This window comes from Apaloderma vittatum, unplaced genomic scaffold (genome assembly GCF_000703405.1).
Source record: "Apaloderma vittatum isolate BGI_N311 unplaced genomic scaffold, ASM70340v1 scaffold10297, whole genome shotgun sequence".
NCBI classification, from domain to species: Eukaryota; Metazoa; Chordata; class Aves; order Trogoniformes; family Trogonidae; genus Apaloderma; species Apaloderma vittatum.
This window is the reverse complement of record NW_009727899.1, coordinates 61,839-83,691: the sequence shown is the minus strand read 5'-3', so window position 1 is coordinate 83,691 and position 21,853 is coordinate 61,839. Positions and strand designations below refer to the sequence as shown.

Genomic DNA, 21,853 nt, shown 5'->3' with positions numbered 1-21,853 from the left:
GTCTCTTCCTGTGTCCCCTGCTCCCCTCCTCACATGATAGAAGAGCTGTTTCCTCCTCAGCCTGGCTGTGTTTAACTGTCCTCCTAGCCAGGGAAAACTTCAGGAAGAGAAAAAGAGATAGTAAACCACAGCTGAGCCCAGGTCAGTGGCCGCCAGCCTTGCAGGGGACACAGCATCTGAGCCCCCATGTACCAGAGGAATTAACAAGAGACAGCATATGGGCAACTGGAGACAAATATCTGCAGAGGTTCAGGCAGGAGATGTGGCTCCAGTGTTACGGTACAGTCATTGCTCAGGCAGTTGGAGAGGTGGCAAAGACACCACTGTCCTGATGCTCTGGTCTGAAAACTCTTCTCACATCATTATTAATTTGGAGTAATTCTTCTAATTGCCAGCCTAGGTTTATCCCGACATAAAAAAAAGATGCAATCTGCACTTTTACACCACAAAAGTTCCCTCCATGAATTTCTCACCAGATAGTGAAAGACATTATGGGGATAGGTGCTTAAGCGAGGATTTATCACTGAAGGAAGAGTGAAACAGTTCCTGGGTCTGCTCCCACTCCACTAGAAACCAATGAATAATTTTCCTATTGATTTCTGTGAAAGCAGAATTAGACCCATTCTCTTTTTTTTTTCTAGTAAATATGCTAATAAGAGGGAAAGAATAAGTTTTAGATCTTGACCCATTGGCTCTGACAAGCTGTTGACACCAATTACCCTGGGGATTTCAGAGCTGTCTAAATGATGGGATCACGTTTCTGTGTGGCGCCTGTACACCATGAGCGTGCTCAGACGCTGTTTCTCAGTCAGTCTCCCTATCTATGTCTCTCCCTGTCGGCTTCATCTCACAGTCTCACACAAAAGGGAAGGAAGGGAACGCCGAGGCTCTGTGACGTTCCCTCGGTCCTGATTAATCCACCTTGGACTGCTGGCTCTTAGATATCAGGGTGATTGGCACCTCACAAATGCCAGCAGGAGATGGAGGGATCGATAGTAGGGGAGGCAAAGGGGGGGTAGTTTTCTTCAACCCAAACTGAAGTTGAAGAGCTAAGGCAAGTCAAGAGAAAAGAAGGTGAAAGAATGAAAATTCAAGAGCAGGACAGCCATGACAGCTGATGTCACTGCCACCAGCAGCTCCCGTGACCTTGGGTGAATCATTTGACCCCCTGGGTTTATTTTCCCATGTACAAATAAAGCTAGTGATCAGATTTATTTATTTTTCCTTCTCCTTCAGGGACACAGCTCTCTCACACTGTCTCCCCATAGGTTTTCACTCAGAGGTGCAACCGTAACATAAGTTTAAGAACTGCCTCTGTGTTTAGTAGTAAGGTCAGGACAAGCATGAGACACTAGGCTCTCTGAGATGTACTCACGTCTCTGTGTAAGAGTTCCCAAGCAACCCCATGAGAGCTGATTAACCAATTGTTTAAAATGGCCTGTCCCCATGGACAAGGTTGCCAAGTCCCCTAGACAGTGGTTTCTTGCTGAATTTCCCTGGAGAGGCATTGTGCACATCACTGTGACTGGATTAGCTCCCACAAAATGTCTCTGTGCCTCAAGGTGGCCAGCGCAGCAGAAAACCACACAGTGCAGCTGTTTGAGAGGTTAGTGGGCAAACATGGATTTGCAAACCTGGCAGCACCACTGAGGAGAGGTCATAAGGGTCTCGGTCCATCAGTGTTTGACTGATAGTCATTGGTCTTGCCGCCCAGGACTGCTTTGAGCCCCATCTCCTCTTTAAGATACCTCATTTGCAGTTCAGCAAGTGGCCATGTCACAGTTCGTGGCCTGCTGCTGCTTGCTGGCAATGCACTCAACCTCAGCTTAAGCAGTTTTAACCTTGAAAGCAACGATGGCCTCACATCAACTAAGCAACTAGTCCTTGGGCTCAGCAGCCATATGGCCTCAGATCCATCGGTAAAAAAATCAGGAAGCAAAGGGAGTTCCCCTCTGTGTGTGGTTTTGCCTCACCTCCTCATGTGCCACCTGCAAGCAGATGGAAAAAAGCTTGGCACTAACTCTGTGCTCTTTCAGTGACACAGAAAGTCACATCAGACTCACCTCACCTTCTTTGTATGCAGCTTAAGGCAAGTCAGGTTTCATAGCTCCCTAAAGCTCCCAGAGCCCCTATACTAATTTGTTTCAGGATTTTTTGGGGGGGATTTTATGTTTTTCTTTTCAGCAATATCTTCCTATAGTCACTTAACTTGCCCTTTTATGGGGCAATTATTTATTTTAGTTCACAGAGGTAAAGGGCATCAGCCCTTTTTATTGTCAGGTTACTGTGGATCTACATCAGCTGGGTATTGATAGCTATTTCTGTAGTCTCAGTTAAGGCCAGCCTGAGGTATAGATCTGAACTTAGGCTGGAGAGGAGAGTGATGTTAGGTGACACTACCTTTGATTTGCTGCCAGTGGAGAATGAACCTGCAGGCATGCACTCCAGCTCAGAGCAGCACAGCACACATTCTTAGAACCTGGTAAAAAGTGGGGCGTCCAAGCCCAAAATCGTGATCAGTGAAAATCAGAACAGACTATGAATGTTGGTAGTATAGTCCTGGCCCAAAAAAGTAAGTCGCAAAAGTTGCTGCAGGTCTTCTTTCTGTGAAGAAAGCGGCAAGTAACGAGCGGCTGTCTTACGCCACTGCTGCCCAACCATGCAGGAAAGGAGACATGCCCAGATCAAAAAAGGCTGGGAAGATGGGAAAATGCAGGAGAGCAAAGAGAGAACAAAGGAAGGAAAGAACTTAGAAAGTGACAGATACTGTATAAATTATTTAATTTTTAAATTATTTAAAATAAGATCAAAGTCATAAATCAAGTTTGCATAAAAAACAGGGTGGGAGTGTTAGCCACAGTCTCCTGGCCAAATTCCAGCCGTGAGAGTGATTGCATCCTGCAGCAGGGGACAGGCATAGAGTTAGTGACCAAAAACAGACAGAAGGGGACTGAGGCAACACAGGCAATGGTAACATTTGCTCTCCAGCCTGGAGTGAGTACTTTCCCTTCAGTAAATCCCAGCTCTCCTCACTCCAAAAAGGTACAAACGGCTGTAGCTTCTCAGCTACAGACAATAACTGCAACAAATCTGGGAACGTCCAGCACAGCAAAGCTCTCAGCCTTCGTCATAAGTGGTCACCTTGAGAAGTCAGGGCAGCAGTGACTACCATGCTGACCATAAACCACAGGTCCCCCCCCTCTGCCTCACTGTCCCAGCTCCTGTGGAGATGAAAGGCTATTTCTGCTAAATGATCTGAGGTAGTGCTGAAGGGAAGATTCACTTCTTCTAATATTTATTCAATTCATACTGTGAAATTATTTTGGAAAGGTACTTCAAAAAATATTCAGCTAGCCCTATGAAACCTGTGAGACTTTACTGAATATAGGCTATCTTCTGCACATAAGAGTTATTATATTTAAAATACCAAAATTGGACAGTATATTTGGTAAATACTACCTGTTATGCAAATCACTTGTTCTGATCCATTCCAGAAAAGGAAATTATTTTGAAGCCATAATACTTTGTAGCAGGCCTAATATCATATTTCTGATTGTCAGCTCCCCAGTAATTCAGAAATAATGGTCACTCAGATTTCAACTGTATATATATTTTTTTTAGGTTTCAGGTTTTTTCAGCAGTTCTCAGGAAGTTAGAAATCCAAGCTATTGTGTCTCAATCTTTGAAAAGCTGCTAAGACAAGTAAATCCAGGTGTTGGACATTTGTTTAGTTTTTTAAAATCTTAAATCTTAAATCTTAAAATCTTGAAATTTAAATTTTATTTTCAAAGTAGAAATTTATGTTTCCAAAAAGACACAAAAAATGCCTGAAAGACCATTCTGATTTTTTTACAGAACATCTTTAGCTTGTTCGAAGACTTGGGAAGGATTTTTTTGGTTTATTTCCTGATGGCCAGTTAGATAAAACAAATGTGATTTTGTCAGTTCTGTGATTTTACCAAATATGAGTCTTCTCACTGATTGATTGATCACTTCACTTACTTATTCTACCATAGGCATACCATGAGGATTAATTAGCTAAGTGTTTGTGCAGATTGGTAGAAGTGGGAAGCTTGGAGTGTTGTTATTACTTTTATTACTATTACTGAATGAATAATGTGAAAAGTCAAGCAAAACTTCATGTGGTTCACAATCAAGGATAGAAAATAACTCTGAAAAGAATTAGAAGGTCATCAGATCATTCAGAGTAAGCCTTCTCCGAGGGCAATGATCATGCTATTTCAAACAGAGCACAGTAGAAATAATCCTTCTCTTTCCTTTTCTCCTTCTTCAGTTTCACAAGCGTTTTTCTCAGAGGCTGGGGAAGGCAGGCTGTAGTATCTTCATCTTATTTCTAGCAGCATTTTTTGGTCTTGAGAAAGTTTCTTCATCTCTCCGTGCATCTGTTCTGCCCGTAAGGAAAGGACAGTATTTCCTTTCCTTGAGTGGAGTTGTATGAACCTGCCATCTAACTGCCGCCTGATGCTGGAGGTGACCATCCTGTTCCCAACTCCGGCTCTGGCCACACATCCTCACCCCACTAGACTGACACTGACGACACAGGGACCTGCTTCCGGAAGTAAAATCGGAAATAAATGTTGTGGTTTTGCCCGATGGTTAATGCTCTGCTCAGTGTTGCTGAGCTGGTGCTCAGCAGTGTTGCGCATACATCTGTCCTAGTGCAAAGATAGCAGCAAGATGTGAAGAGGGAGCTGTGAAGAACCAAGCTTTTGCTTCGGTGTGCTGCAAAACTTCATCCCTTTGCTGTTTTTTATCTTAATCTCCTATTTTAGGATAGGATAGATAAGCCTGTGAAAGTGCCTATCTATCCACTGATTACAGAGCTGGCTGAAGTTTAACTGGATCACCCTGAGGTTGCAAAAAGGTGTGGGAGATAAAACCTCCTATCACTCTCTGTTGACAAGCCATCACCACCCCTTCCCATTCTTTAGATGTCCTTACCTCCTGCTGCCCCATTAATTCTCAAGTATTGGAGAGGGAGCTTCTGGCTCTTAGCTCTTCAGGTAATGTCCATGGGCATGAACCAGTTTGTTAGGATCTCATGGTCTCCTCAGAAGATAAATATTTGAGCAGTAATAAAGGCCAGTTTGGAGGAAAGAGGGAATGAATCATTAAAACTGGGTGGGGAAAAATCTCTAAATGTTGAGGCAAAGATCATGCTAAGGAAGAGAAGCAAAAGGAAATATGTCCTCTCAGCTGAGGAAGGGAAAAGCTCCTCTCTGTCCCCTTGGATCAGTCCAAGATAATAAGGCTGCTGCCTTTCTGATTAGTGCTCTGTGGCCCCAGCCCAGGCAGGGAAAAATCTGCATTTCAAATGGCATATTTTAAAGTACACAATACCCAGGGGATCTGCTGCTATTGATTTGCCTCTGGTGGGGTCACTGCCTCACTTTCTACAGCTTTATTAACTGGGACCATACACTGGGCCTCTTTCAAAGAGAAAGGAGAGTGGATGGGACATTTGTCTTCAAGGAGAGCTGGAAAAGGAGTGGGGTGGCTTTTATCGGGAATGTCCCAGAGGTTTTGTAAGGGAGACTGGTGACCCTTACAGGACTTGCCCTCCTTTTGTCTACTTCCCTGGAGCCACCCTGCGGGGAATGTGGTAGGTCTATGCTGTCAGCTTCTTTCAAGGTGACCGAGCTCTCATCTTCCCACTCCTGCAACACTGCTGCACTCAGAGGGGCTGTGACCGTCAACTGCTGGGCTGGCAATCATCCCCCTCTGCTTCCCCCTTAATCTTTACCCTTGAGCACCTCTGTCCGGAGAGGCAAGAGCAGGAAGAGGAAACACGACTGCAGAAGTGTGCCAGGAGTGTTGTCAAGGGCTGAGATGTCCAAACATGGTTGGGTTTCCCTCTCTAGCCAAGGAAGCAAAGCCAGTTACCTGAGGTACATGGCTGTATTCAGGTATGGGATGCTATACTCCTTTCAGAGATGTAGATCCTCTGGGTCTTGAAGTACAGGGCTCCAGCTCATTTCAGTATGCCAGGGGTCTTCCAGGTCTCTGGAGCATCTTGAGTATCCCCAGAGCACTCAGAACAACAGAATTGCAGCAGCCACTACCTGCAGGATACCTGCTGTAGAAGAGGCAGCTCAATCTGGTTTTCCAGCCCACAGGTTATGACCTTATTTTTACTGCATTACCTTTTTAACTGCATTTTTACCGCATTACCTTTTTAACATTCTCCCATCCTCAGGATCCTAATTCAGTTTCTGTGGGTGTATGGCCAGTTTTAAGGGACCATTCCACTGAATCTCGCCCAACTTTAGGCTGCAGAGCCTCCACCTTTGGCACTAATCAGAAGATAAAAATCATCTAGTTTTTTCTCATAAGGAGAAAGAAAGTACCTTCTTCTTTCTGAAGGTCTGTGACAGAAATGTATGAATGACATTACACTGCAAAAAGGTGCATGCATGTAGCCAAGGTATATGCCACGAATATGCATCTACCAGTGAAAAGTTTAAGTTCTCTGAATATGCAGGAGGTCTCACGTTCAGGTTTCCCAGTTTGCAAGCCAGGAGGAGCACCAGCCATTGTGGAGTTAACTCTGAACAGCTTAGAGACATCCATAAGCAGGAGAAGTTGCATAAGCGATAAATAATGTCACAAGTGATTGCCTACCACTGCTGAGTACAAAATGGAGATTGTCTTTGGAGCAGCACAATCATTTGTACTTCCATTGGCAACACAGTATCTTTTAGATATAGTCCTCTTTCTCTTGCAGCACAGGTGAAATACAAATGAAAAAAAAACTTATTAATGGTCTCCTTTTAAATGCTTGAGAACCAAAGTCCAAAAATATCTGCTGAGGCTCAGAAAGGGGAGATGATTTCCTCTGACTGAGCTGGTATATGCAGCTGAACTGACCACCCAGGGCTCCACATACAGGCAATAGGGAGACACAAAATTACAATTCATCTGCCTGAGGCATTCAGGTGCAGAAAGGAGAGATGAATCTTGACCTGGAAACCTCTGACTGTTACCAGGTCAACCATAATAGGTGACCAACTCACAGGAAACCCCATCTGTATTTAGTTTACTGAATCTGACAATAAGAAATGCCAAATACAGAGTCCTCTGCCTGCCCTAGAAGGTCTCTGGTATAAACACCAGGCTGTTATCTGTCATCCAAATTGACCACAGCCATACGTCACTCTGAGTTTTGAGGGTTTTTTCATGCAGCTCTGGTTAACTTAGGAAAAACACAGAGAAAAGTCAGCAAAGGCCGGACTAGAATAGTTCCCAGCCCTTGCGACTGCATCCATCTCAGAGAGATGCTTCTTTGATCAGCAGCACTTGGCAGATCTTACAGGAACAGGACTTGACCACCATTTCTCCAACTGGCCAGTTATATCCTCATCTGTCTCCGGGTGAAAATACCCACCACGTAAAATGAGTTGTGAGTCAGCAGACCCAGTGTTGGGAGTAAATGCAGTGTTAGATGGATGGATTCTCCCTTCCTCATTCACTTCATTGGCATACTTACTAAAATCACCTGCTCAGTGCCTCCTCTGGAGAATAAACTCAAATGATGCCTAGAAACAAATGTATCCTTTAAAGGAGAATCATCATTGTGCTATAGTAGAAAAGATTGTCTAATCATTGCATCAGTAATCACAAAGAACAGGATATCGCTAATTAAAATATTAAAGTGTCTTATGCAGGTTATAATAAAAAAGGGTAATTAACAATCAAAGGGAAAGCCACCACCTCGCCACCAATCTGCATTAATCTTCAAAAAAGTAATAGCACCCAACTCCAGTAGAGCACTTTTCTTCTGTAGATCTAAAGGCGCTCCTACACGGGGAGGCAAGTAGCCTGTGTCCCACTTTTTCACTGGAGAAACCAAGACAAGTTTACACAACTTGTGCACAGTTATACACTAGGTCAATAGCAAAGCATCCTTTACCTTGGTCTCTTTATCAATGCTGATAAGGCAAGTTTCAGCATGTAAATGAGCAGAGTGATTTCAAGGATTCATTTTAGTGCGTATGTATATGAGCAGCCAATATAACTGATATCTCAATATTAAAGTGAACAGTAGGGAACAGTCTGTTCCTTGTCATGTCTTTTGAGGTCTTTAATGCTGAGAAGGATGTCCCAGGTGTTTAAATAACAGCAAGAGAGGGTGATTTCCTGATGGGAGAGAGAGTAAAATCACCGAGGACAGCAAAAGAGAGGTACTCCAATTCTGGCAACAGAAAAGACGTGAGTCACTTCTAAAATCACTAAAGAAAACAGTTTCCTTCTCCACTATTAACATCGAGTCATGCATTACCAGAGGCTGGAGAATGAACAGAGTGAGGTTTCAGTCTCTCATCATCTTCTTTCCCCACCACTTTCCCTAAGCATCCGCAGCTGGTCACTGGTGGGGGTTGGATATGGACTCAGACTTACTTCATCTGGCTATTCATATATCTTCAGGTAAAGAGACAAAGACAGCTTAGCCCAAGCTGTCTACTCCTTCACACCAGGAACATTTTACAAGCCCGCTATGGTCATACTAGATACATGAACTGCACTGACTACGTGCTAGATACAACATGTAAACTAGGAATGTCTGACTTTAATGTGAGAAGCATTTCCAGCATGTATAATTATTCACTACCCTTCTGCTTCCAAGCTTTTCTCCCAAATGCCTGAAAATATGGCATGGGTTCCTTATTTCTGCCTTTTGTAAGTGCCATAAAAGAGGCAGCATTCTGACCCCTTTCCAGAAAAAAAATAATTAAGGATATCACCCCAGATCAAAATTACAGGGAAGGGATTTTACTACTACACAGTACTAATCTTGCTAGAGTACAGGAGCTCCCTTCTCTTGCACAGCTCTTCCAGGAATGTCTACTTAGTTCTGTTGGGAATAGGTGCTATCATCTGGTTAGAAAACTCGGTCATGGTTTTTCTCAGTGCCCATGGGACACCTCCTAGCAGCGTAAGAAAAAATTATCTTGGTCCCTGACAGATGGAAACACATCAGGTTCTCCCCAGAAAACTAGCTACGCTTGCTGTTCCAGAGAAGGAATCCCCTGTCCTCGCCACTCTACATACACTGATCTTCCATCAGCAGCCACCAGTGCTTTCCCAGAGCTTTGATACAAGCAACACAGTAATGAAACCTCTCTGCTCAGGGTCATATAAAATCTTCTCTCTGCCTTTCTCATCAGGGACTTACCAGGGTTGAGTCCGATTCATGAGAGTCCTCCACGCTGTGGGGAACACTTTTTAAGGATGGAGATCATAAAGAACCCAAGACACAAAGATATTCTTTGCCTCCTGCTTGCATAGTGAGAAGGAAGGCCAAGCCTGGGATGAACCACAGGCATGATGAGATGACATCTTAAAACTGAGGGATGCCTCACACTCTCACCAGGTCCCCATCCTGGTGCTGGTGCCACAGGCTGCCCTGCCAGTGACCGCATGATATTTTTTCCCTGTTTTCTTTGTTCCAGCTGATGCAGCAGCAAGCCGCAATCATGGCATCAGTGGCCCAGGGCGGTTACCTGAACCCTATGGCAGCCTTCGCCGCAGCCCAGATGCAGCAGATGGCAGCTCTGAACATGAACGGCCTGGCAGCTGCCCCCATGACTCCAACCTCAGGTAAGGAGAGGGCAAAGGGGAGGAAAATCTGGCCACATTCTAGTGGAGACCTGGCAGGACATGTTAGCTGAGAGATTCTGTCCAAGTGGGTGCTGAAATTTTTGATCATGTTGGTGGAGGCCACCAGAAGTGTGGCGATCTTTCTGTGGTCTGGAAAGGGGGGAAAAGGACAGAGAAAGCCTGTTACTGCTTCTTCCAGGGCTGGGGCCAGCTGGAGGTCAGCTTCTGTATTGTGAAATGGTTGTAAGGGCAAAGCCAAAGGGCTCGCCAGCAGTGGGCTGTTGGATTAGCTGTGCCCTGTGCTGAGTGACACTCACTGGTGGATGAGGACATCAATAGGGTTGAGTCCCACCAGAGTCAGGACACAATTGGCTTGTTGGGGAGGAGGAACATTCTATCAGGAATGGCACTGGAAAAGGCTCTCAGCCATGACCTTTCCCTCTCAGCCTTATCCCTTACATAAATTTTCTTTATTTCTGAGAATGTTCCAAATAGCATGTTTGGAAACATGTGGCATACCAATGCCTTTGCTGAACCTTGAAACATCAAGCTGGCATGGAGATGACCAGCTTGAGAGAGGTTTGGGGTGAGATATGGGAGGAGTGAGCTATGCCTAAGCACCTGTGGGCAGAGCAGGACTTGGAACTTCAGAGCAGAGTAATAAGAGAGGAAAGGAACAGCTTCCCTGTCGAGCATGAACAGGTCTGTACCAACCCTGGAGCAGAAAAAGGACATCTGAAAAAACAGTCAGGTGAGATACCTCATCGCTAAAAAACATTGGATGGCAGGGACATAAGGCAACACAGAAGAACAGATTTGGGATGGTTCCTAATGAACTGAGTCCTCCTATCCTGTCTGCCAAAGAAAACCCATTCACACGCAGCTTAGCATCTTTTTGTAACCCATAGCTGGGAACCATGTTGAAAACCATGGGAACCATTTGGTGTCGAAGTCCCCCCTCGAATACTGCTCCATTTCTGGTGTCCCCACCATAAGAAGGATGTGGATCTGGAATGAGTTCAGAACAGGGCCACAAAAGTTAGCCAGGGGCTGGAGAACCTCTGCTACAAGAACAGGCTGAGGCAGCTGGGCGCATTCAGCCTGGAGAAGACAAGACTTCAGGAGGACCTTATAACTGCCTTCCAATACCTGAAGGGAATATATAGGAAAAGGAGAAATTGATGTAAATTGAAGGAGAATAGGTTTAGATTGTATCTTAGGAAGAAATTCTTCAATACCAGGGTGGGAAGACTCTGGTATAGATTGCCCAGAGAGGTTGTGGACGCCCTCTCCCTGAAAATGTTCAAGGCCAGGTTGGATGAGGCCTTGAGCAACCTGGTCTAGATAAGAGCATCCCTGCTCATGTCAGGGAGGTTGGATTAGATGATCTCTAAAATCCCTTGCAAACCAAGACATTCTATGATTCTGTGATTCTATGTCAGCATCTACTGGATTGGATATGTATTTTTTCCTTTGGTAGTATTAGAAAATGACGGGGGAAAAGAAAGGCAGAGAAAGACAGATCTCATTCCATATGAACTTATGGAGGCCCAAGGAAAAGCACTTGACTCAAAAAACCTTATACCATACATTTTGAAATATATGTTTACACAGCGATAAATGTATAAACAACAAGTCGATGGAGCTGCTGCAAATCCAAATAGAAAAGTGACTTAATTATATGTGCACCCTTTAAACCTGCTGCCAGAAAGATTATCATATTTGCATTAGCTAGATTTGTTTTGTGTTGGTGGGAGCAGAAAGAATGTCAAACAAAGACTGCCTGGAATTCAAATGCCTGGGAAGCTGAATTTGGGTGGTGGATTGTGATGGCCCCACCAGAAAACAGCACAAGTTCTTTTGCATATAAATAAGTAAAAAATGAGTGCGTTCTGTGGCATAAGTGTGTAAATACCAGTACAACAGCCAAACTCTGTGCCTACCATAATATCCAGCAGGTGAAAAATATCCTAGCCCTCCTGGTGCCTTTTGGGGACTGCTAAACTCTTATTATCAGAATACAGGAAAGGAAGCCTCATATTTTTTACATGCTCCCCAGAGCACCTATGACTGGTCATTATTGAAAATAAGATGCTGGTTCAGATGATTCCTTCATCCCTTTCATGGTGGCAGATTTTGCACTCTGCTTATGACATATTTTCAATCATGGAGTCTATGTTCTTTGGCATTATTGCAGATTTGCCTTGAATGGGAGGCTTCCTTCATGAAAAACCTCTGTAATGAGTTGTGGAAATGTCCACTGACAAGTATTCCTTGGGTGAAATGTTTAGACTTTGAAATGACTCCCTTGTATTACTACAAAAGCTTGTGATAAGATGCACAGAAAGTGTTTCACATAACAACTGAGCAAGCAAGCCTACAACACTAGCAGTGATTTCTGAGTAGCCAGGAGATGTCTGAAGCCTAACGTGAATTCTCCTGCTGGCTTTTGTTAGCATTCAGAAAGCCAAATGGAAAATGATCATTCTGCTTCATAGCAGGATTTCCAGTCATTGAAGTATATCATTGTTCTGACGTGGAATGAAAATGAAACATTTCAAAGTTCCCTGAAAAAAAAAAAAGTGTTAAAAGAAGTGTTTTGATCTTTCCTCAGCAAAAGAAAAATTGTGCTAGAAAAAGCATACTGGTAACCCAGAAGTCCTAGAGGCTTTGTAGATATTGGCTGAGCATCTCTGCTGGTATCTTCAGGCCTCCTAATCCAGATAATTTTCTGTGCATCCCACTTCTAGGAGAGCGTATTCCAGGCTCATGGATTCTGATGGAACTTAGGAACTTACAGCATTTTGGATTCAGGCACATCTAAAGGACTAGAGATTGGATCCTTTTCACCTGGATTTGGTCGGAAAAGTTAGACATCTAGTTAAAACTAGTCACCTGGCTTGCCTGCAGTCAATGGAGTGTAGCAGACAGTCCCAGTGCTTAATTCAGACTGTAAACATTATATGCTGTTTCCCAGCATTTTGATGGTTCCTGATCAAAAGACAGGTTAATCTCATGTAACAGTCTGTAATTTTAAGGCAATTAAATTGACATCTCTGAGAGTTTCACTCAAATTTTTCATTTCTCCCATCATTGGTATAATCTGGTTCAAAAGTGAGTCTGCAGTGGGTCTGCCGTTCTGTTAACTGCACAGAGGGGCTAGAACTGAAATTTCCTTTAGTCTTCCTTCTCTTCTCCCTCTCTCCTTCCGTGTTGTAAATCTGCACCTGGTGTAGCTGCAACAAGAGATCTCAAACCGGGGATGAAATCCACAACTGACATGCACCACCACCATTTTTTCTGTGCAGTGGCATTATGCCAGTTTTACCCCAGCTACCGTTCTGACCTCTCCAGGGGAGTTCTTTGTTAGAAGGAAATTAAAGAATTGCAATGAATATGCCTCAACTTCGTTAGACGTGCACTAAATAGCAAGCCCAAATCCCTTGCTGCAATTTTAGAAAAAAATTACTTACATTGTCTATGCAAATAAAGGAAAGATCCAGAAAAGCAACTGAAATTTTAACTAGCCTTTGTGATTTGCAAGCTGATGGCATATGTTAAGAGCATTGCCTTTGGACTTCCGTTGCCACTGCTGGCTCCCTGTACCTACACAGAGGACTTTTTTAAAGGCCAACACCATTTAAATAAGCAAAGGGGAAGTAGCAGCTTGTCTGCTCAGGGTATAAGAAGAGCTGAAATACTGTCTGCTGTTTGGGCTACTCACATCAGAGCATATTAAAACATCTCATGCATTTGTATTGACTTTCTTAAAGCTCTAACACAGATTTAAGCAGTCGTTAAATGGTGTTATTGGACTAACCCATCATGGAACGCTGCTATGGTGAAGAAAATCCCTGCAATTGGTTTAAAAAAGAGCTTACTGAAGAAATGGTCCTTTCAATAAGTAGTATACCCTCACACAGAAAGATAGTGCTGAAGATAAGACAGTTTAACTTCCCACTTACAGATAACTAGAGAAAAATACCATTTCATACTCATTGAAAACTCGTTTTTGGTCTCCAAAAACATGCTGAATATGTTGCAAAAAGCACAGACTACCCAGTCATTTCAAACATACATAGGAGCAGACAATGCATTTCAATAGAGCCTAGAGTAGGGTCCTGCATTTTTGTTACAGCACTCCCACACAATGCTACAGGCTTGGGGAAGGGTGGCTGGAAGGTTGTCTGGCGGAAAAGGACCTGGGCGTTCTAATTGACAGCGGCTGAATATGGCCCAGCAGTGTGCCCAGGTGGCCAAGAAGGCCAAAGGCATCCTGGCTTGTATTAGAAATTTTGTGACCAGCAGAAGTAGGGAGGTGATTGTCCCTCTGTACTCAGCACTGGTGAGGCCGCACCTTGAGTATTGTGTTCAGTTTTGGGCACCTCAGTATAGGAGAGATATCAAGGTGTTGGAGCGAGTACAGAGGAGGGCAACAAAGCTGGTGCAGGACCTGGAGAGCAGATCTTACGAAGAGTGATTGAGGGAGCTGGGTCTGTTCAGTTTGATGAAGAGGAGACTGAGGGGAGATCTCATCATGCTCTGCAATTACTTGAAAGGACATTGTAGAGAGGTTGGTGCCAGTCTCTTCTCACAGGTAATTAGGGACAGAACCAGGGGGAATGGCTTCAAGTTGCAACAGGGCAAGTTTAGGATGGACATTAGGAAGAAATTCTTCACGGAAAGAGTGCAAGTTTAGGATGGACCTTAGGAAGAAATTCTTCACGGAAAGAGTGGTCAGACACTGGAATAGACCGTCTAGGGAGGTGGTTGAGTCGCCATCCTTGGATGTGTTCAAGTGTCGCTTAGATGTGGTGTTGGGTGATATGGTTTAGGGGTGAAGAAGTGTAGGGTTAATGGTTGGACTCAGTGATCCCAAGGGTCTTTTCCAACCTGAATTGTTCTATGATTCTATGATTAATGAGATAGCAGAGGGATTTAATTCTCCCCTCAGAAATTTAAAAATTCTCTATCAGTGGATGAGAGGAACGCACTCAAAACAAAAGGAATAAATTATTCTTCTGAAATAGAAGCTTTACAGTCTCCCACAGAATGTGACTGGGAAAAACGGGAGGAGATTCTGTGAAAGAAAAAAATCCAGCCCAAATTTTTCTCATTGGATGAAAGATCTCTGTCAAACTCCACAAAGTCAAGTCTAGGCCAAAGAGTGACACTAAAAAAAAAGTTATCACTGTCTGCCTTCAGGCTACAAATCAACTTGCCAAACCTTTTAAGGATCCCTCATACTGAGAAAGTTCGGCGTGAGTTTGTACATGAAATGTGTGTTCGTAGAAGAGTGCAGACAGAGTAGTCCTGGAAATTGCTACACCCACAAAGCTGACATCTCCAAAGAAAAATGGAAGGGAACTGCTGTAGAAAGGTGGGACTGAGAATTTCTTATTTAGCAATTTAAACAGGAAATAATCTAGGGAGAAAGTTGAGAAGGAAGGGCAATATGTCTATAGTATTCTACTGCTTAATGTTAGCTGCGGTTCTAGTCTAGAGACCATGATCACCAAACAAAAGCTTCATTCTGTTGAAGAAAATTTTGCAGGCCTTTTTTAGTGCTTTCCAGACAGAAAAGCAATGGCAAGTAGTCCCTTTCTTTGTACGACAGCTTAGGAGATTTTTCACTTCATGAATTGTCAGATGGTTTCTGTGTGGTAGTCACAACTGCCGTGTCAGCAATTTTCTCTGTGTAGTTCTCGCTTCCTGTACTCACTGTCTCCGGCTTTGTGTCCTCCCCACTTGCAGGTGGAAGCACGCCTCCTGGCATAACTGCACCAGCTGTGCCTAGCATCCCATCTCCAATCGGGGTGAATGGTTTCACTGGCCTCCCGCCGCAGGCTAATGGGCAGCCCGCTGCAGAAGCCGTGTTTGCTAATGGCATCCACCCTTACCCAGGTAAGCCAGACCAATGCCGTGCCCACAATCTGCTCCTTCAGTCATAGGGAGGTTGTCCAGATCCAAGGGCTCTGGCTTGCACAAGCCATTTCAGAAAGATTATACTCCACTTCATCAAGGTTCATTCTAGCATTGCTGTAGTTCAGTCTTAGCCAGCTACAACTGGTAAACATTTAAATCTGAATGATAGACATCAAGGGTATGTTGGAGGTGGAAAATTTTTATCCTGAGGAATTGAGTGCTCATTTGCTGGATGACTTGTTGGGTGAACACAGTCAGGACACTCACCATATATGCTTTAGCTAAAATTTGTTTGACCAGTTTTCACTGACAACTTGAAATAGTGAAAGACGTCCCATGGCGGCGAGTTTGGAACTAGATGACCTTTAAAGTCCCTTCCAGCCTAAACCATTCTATGATTCTATGACCTATGACTCTATGACTCTATGATTCTGTGATCTCCTAGTCATACACCCAAGGGTCTTGCTCCTGGTTAGCCTTGAAGGAGCTGTGCTAAGCCTCTCTGCATCTCCTAACACCCACTACTGACACCTCCTGCTGGGATTCCCTTTTGAGTAGATGGCTTTAGAAGGAGGAGTCCAGACAGTTCACATGGCCGCTGGCTCAAAATGCTCCATGCCTCAGACCACGTGTGTAAGCAGCAGGTGTTGGTCTCCAAAATGCTCCAAATTCTCTTGCCTTACCAGGCCTGGAGACTGAAGCTCCTTTAATATAGCCACAGAACAGGCTCAGCTTCACCCTTTTCTAGCATGGCATGAGAAAAAATTGCTGAGATTCTGACTGTGACTAGGTCAAAAGATACCAGAAATGAAGGAGTGGTTTTGCAAGCAGGCAGGGATGAATGAGAGAGGTTAAACAATACATATCTTCCTTTATACTTACACATATACTTACACATATATGGTCACTCTGAGGCTGTAATCATCAAGAATTCAGGAGTTTAAAAGTCCTTAATGTGCACCTGTGTTTTTTCAGCCCCCTCAAGATTTGAAATAACCCTCTCCTACAAGCTGTACTTCTGTTAGGAAGATGTTCCTTACTATTGCTGTACACATACTAATAGTAACAATCATGACAATAAAAAATTAAGTAAATGTTACTAATTGATCCTAGCCACCAGCTGGCAAAGGACTGTTTTACCCTGGAGCACTCATAGATTGATCTAGTGTGCTAGGAAGTCAAACACTGAGTCAGATGCTTCAGCCAAAAAGCCCAGAAAATGCCTAAGAAGAAAAGTTCTTTCAATCTCAGACAGTCTTGAAAACTCAGAAGATTCAACATCACAGAGGAGTTTTACGAGCTATACGGAAAAATATCACATAATTTAGAAATACAGTTATAATTCAGACAATGCTGCTGAAAAAAAAGCCACCCTGTGAACGCAGCACAGCAAAGTCCAGAAATACCAAGAGTATTAAAAAACAGTTATCATCCTCCCCACAAACACTTTGTAAACACTTAGTTATGAGTTCAGCTTTAAGCAGAATTAAAATCAAGGGGCTTACTCTGTGGAAAGTTAGGTATGTGTATGTATGTCTGTATGTCGCAGCTTAGAGGCATGGAGAGCTCTTGGAGGCAGCAGAAGATTGCAGGGAGTCCTTAGTAGGCTCAGTGAGCTCAGCCACAGCAGCAAGAAAGTACCCTGCCTTTAATGTTATATAAATACCGCTATCTGTTCAACTATCCATCTAACTATCTACCTATTTCCTAGTCTATCATCTTTCTGTTCATTCATCCATTTCTATGTCTATCCTTCTTTTTTCTGGTTTATCTAGCTCCTTTTAGCTATTTTTCCATGATCCATTACTGTAGATACGAAAGAAAAGATAATATTTCTAGATGAATCGTAATGACTTAAGCTTTTGTTACCATCTCTAGCTACTCTCATAATTAAATAAAGCTTTCAGTTAGGTATTTCATCCATGATTATAAAAAAGTCAGTGGCCTAAATATGATTCTCTCTGAGCTTTGGAGACACTTGCTCAACCAGTAATACACAGCAAGTCTCTGCACAAACACCAACAGCCAAACACACTGGATTGTGACTTTCTCCACTTTGCTCCAGGCAGACAGGCTCCTTTCTAATGGTAAAGCTGACATCCAAATAGTCTGCTTTGTGTAAAGTCTGGATTTATCTCAATGTGTCTTCAGCAGTATATTAGTCTTTCTCAGTGCTCAGCTTCCCCATAACTTAGTGACATTTTAAGTTATGGCAGAGGTGTGAAGAGAACAGTAGCAGGCCAGACCCTCACCTCTTGTTTTACTTTTGCCTGTCCCCACTAGCAATAATATCCTGAAAGAAAGATCCTTTGTAGCAGTTTGGCTGTAGGACAAATCATGTGTTTGCTTCATCTTACTCTATTCCTTCTCATGAACGTTTACACACTCTTCAAAACTTTACTCCTTGCCACAGGCTTTATTGAGAAATGGAGCTTAACAGCATTAAAAAAGGGAAAAAAAAGGATTAGGCATTTATACGGGTAATGAGAACATTCACAGCCATATTAGACTGGAAAAAAATTTAGAAAGGATACAAATCTTCATGCTTCATAGTATAAGACAGGCATTAATTGCTCTGGGTTTGAAAGAAATATTCATTACTGGGCGCCTTATGCCATCATAGTTCATTATGGAATTTTTTGCATTTTCCTCTGTAGCGTTTGTTACTGACACTGCCCTGTGGTTTTGCATATCTATGTTTCTAAATGCAACAGTGGAAATCAAATATTAAAGCTGAGCATGGAACTGAACTAACATTATAGAGAAGAAAATAATATGTAGGTCCCCATCCAAAGTCAGCATCTTCCAGACAACTTTATTTTATGGCATATCTCTCATTCTGAAAGAGATTAGGAGTGCTGTAGTATTATGTACATAACCATAGTCTTGATATGATTATGTCTTGCCATATATTGTTTAAAGCCTGAATTTTCCTCTCACATGCTCTTTCATACTTCACAAAACCCTCAAATGTAGGTTCACGCCATTATATCCTGTAGCAGAATGTTCTCCGTTGCCTGAAAATAGAAAAACAGGACAATCAAAATCTGTAGAGGCATGACATCCACATCATTTAGACCCAAATAAATCCTATTAATTTTGCAGTTTTTCTACACGTCCACCTTTGTGCCTGGCTATAATATTTTCGATGCCACATCAAAAGGACTCCACAACCCCATAATCTTTACACTATAAAAACAGGTCCTTGTCATATAACTGTATTTACTCTGTAGCTTCACTGTTTTATTTTCTTTTTCCTGTCTTCTTCTGTGCTCTTTTTTTAAGATTACCTTTGCTAGAGCAGGGACACACATGATATCATTTGAGTTAGACTGCAGAACCATCCTTGGCTTTGGGGCAAAGGCAAGAGTAGGTTGACCATTTCTACTCACCTGGTCTCTGATCACCGCGTCGGTCCCTGCAGGAATTAACTTTTTCTGTGACTCTGGCCAGGCTATGGATCCATGCAGTAACACTAGAAAACCATTTCTTGCAGGCATACTCTTTGCAAGTTGTGCTTTCACCTTCTCCAAGCTCAGCCAATACACAGTGCCTCATAGGGCACTCTTGGCATCGACAGAATAAAAGGGAGTAAATATTCCGCCTTCTGCTAGTCTGAATCCCTTTGGAGATTTGACCTTTTTGTGTATTAATGACTGCCCTTTAGTCTTTCAGCTCGCAGAGCTATTGAACATGGCAATGTGTCACAATATATAGTGGGGACAAGGAGCCTGATCTGTTGCACCATGATCTTGGGAGTCACTTCGCAGTAATGCAGGAGAATTTGCCATTTCCACATTAGCCATAGGAACAGGGATTGTGCTCTTCTGCCAAAGCTACTTAACTACCCAGAGCCCAGTGCCTCTTTTGTAACAGTGTGTGATGTCTTGACCATCTGCACTGGTTTCTGCTCTGTGTCACACGAGCAGGACTCTGCTGTCCAGTAACAGGTCCTGCTCTACTGGATTGCATTGTGAGGGACTGGACTAAAAGCTTACTCCAAAAATGAAGACTCCCTGGGAAGGGAAGGGAGAGATAGGAAAATGAGAAAAGCAAAGCACAGCAGATGAGAGAGAAAGGACTGGCTGTCAAAGGGTCAGTGGAATAGGGGAATTGGAAAGAGTCACAGAGCAGAGCCACCAGAAAGGAGTAAGGACCGTTCTGTGGTCTTCTGCTTACTGATGTGCCCAGGAAGAAGCAGAAATACACTCTGTAGCTTCCAGCATCTCCCAAACAAACTTATTTCTCCTGGACCAACAGATATCCACCTTGACCAGAACCAGGGATGAATCCAGTGGTATGGCATCTTTGTGGAGCCCCAGATTGGGAGCGCTTTCCAGCATGCTGAGCTCTTCAGGGCATTTGATCTGACCTTAGATTCCTGAGGAAAACAAAAGCAAAGTTCCTTCAGTTGCTCATAACACATTAAAAATATGTCATCTCATTTACTGTTCTCAGGCACACAAGAGTTCTGTTTCTGACTGCCCACTTCTGACAGAACTAGCTCTCTCCTCTGTGCAGACACAGTAGAGGTCTGCCCACTTCGCTTTGCTTACACGGTGGGTATGCCCTGGCTAGTAAGACAGCAAGCTCCCCTTGATACCCTATTTGGGGTCAAGCCCTCTCCAATGAGGACTAGCTGCCAGTACGAATGGGTAGCCAAGCCTTTATGTCCGCATGTTTCCAAGCCGTCACTGAGACTGACACTAAAGGTGTCCCTCACAGGTGAATTCCTGTGCTGTAGAAACTCCTCTCTTAGGAACTGAACTGAGATCATCAATTCATTATCCTTGGTTCAACAAAGAGCTATCAGGCAGTAACCAATTTCATCCACTGCCAGCAGAGACAGGATTCAAAATCCATCTATAATTATTATCATTACCCAAGCTAATTTTGTACGGGAGGAGTTGCTGGCATGCTAATATGACAGCCTTATCTATAGCTTGTCAATTAGCAGTGCTGGTGGGCAGGCTGCTGCTCTGGCCCAGTCAGTCCAGGATCAGTCCTCCTGACCACGACAGACACCATCCCTTGGCATTGGGTAAGATCAGGGCTTCACTTGCGCAAGCTGAGAAAGGGATGGACTTCTTCCACCCCAGTGCCCACCCTGTCCTGAAATATGCCAGACAAGAAGAGTTGAGAAAGGAGGTGAATCAGAAGAACAGAAAAAGAGTGAGCTCCCTGCAGCTGTAGAAGGTCTGGGATGAAAAGCACGTCCCACGGCATTTGGTCACACACCATGCCCTAGAAATGCACCGAGCTCCATGGCCCTGAGGCCAAGTGACTTACTAGGGGAAAACTTTGGCTGCATTGTGCTTGTCCACCCCAAATCTCTGAGGGAGAGCTTTCCCATTTGTATTTTGAATCAGCAGTTTCAAAACTGCAACAGCGAGTACCTGCAAGATCATTATGAGTAGGAAGTGTTTATTTGACCCATTTGTAACAATATGCCACTTGCCATAAACCACGCTTTACTGGTAAAATAAATAAATGAAGGAATGCACTCATTAAAGATATAATAGCTAGTTTCCATCTCCAACTGTAGTCTAAGCTACTTTAATGATGTCATGTACTTCCAAGGATCATGCTGCAGTCATAATGAATGAGGTTTTTCAAGGCAGTTGTAGGAGCCTTTCCAGAGCCAAAGTATTTTCTCCACTGGTGTCAAAGAAGGTGTGAATACATGTCAGGCTCTGTGCTGATGTTTTAGAGGTACCTAAGTGAGTTAAGACTTTGAGCTTTATTTTTAAAGGTGACTTAAACTAAGCTCCCCAAAAATATAGAGTTAGAGTGCCATAATAGATTTTAAAACCAGACCATGACTTATGTGTTTATAGCCTTAGCAATGAGAAGGAAATCCAGTCCTGACTCTGTTGTTGAATTAGTTTGTCCCCTTAGCCAACACCTCCACCTCTCTGCAATTCCGAGCCTCTGTGTCTTTCTTGCTTTGCCTATTGGAAGCTCTTCATTGCCAGTCATGACTCCTATCATGTTTTTGCACAGCACCCATCTCAGTAGAGGCTTGATTAGGGAGGGGGTTTGTGAGTGGGACTGTTAAGAAAACAATAAAGATAAAGCTGATTTCCAGGGATGGACTACATAACTTTTATAGTAGGCCAATATGTTGTCCCATACAACCATCTACAACACCTGGGAATGTTACCAAAATGGCTTCTCCAACTAACATGATGGAGTAGAGGGTGCAAATGTTCTGGACTTTTTGTCTCATTTGACATGTAGGTGAAGAGAAACTGGGACAATACATCTTTGACTGAGTGGGATTTAGCCCCTAAATTGTGAAATGAGACAA

General features: G+C 43.4%; 1 protein-coding gene across 1 annotated transcript in view; it reads left to right on the top strand.

Annotated features, from left to right (window-relative positions):
• The window catches only part of CELF4 (CUGBP, Elav-like family member 4), an 83,717-nt gene that overhangs the window by 24,577 nt on the left and 37,287 nt on the right, over nt 1-21,853 (top strand). Inside the window, exons 4-5 of the mRNA XM_009873879.1 lie at nt 9,471-9,618; nt 15,373-15,522. Coding sequence (XP_009872181.1) covers nt 9,471-9,618; nt 15,373-15,522 — 298 coding nt within the window. The remainder of the gene's footprint in view (nt 1-9,470; nt 9,619-15,372; nt 15,523-21,853) is intronic.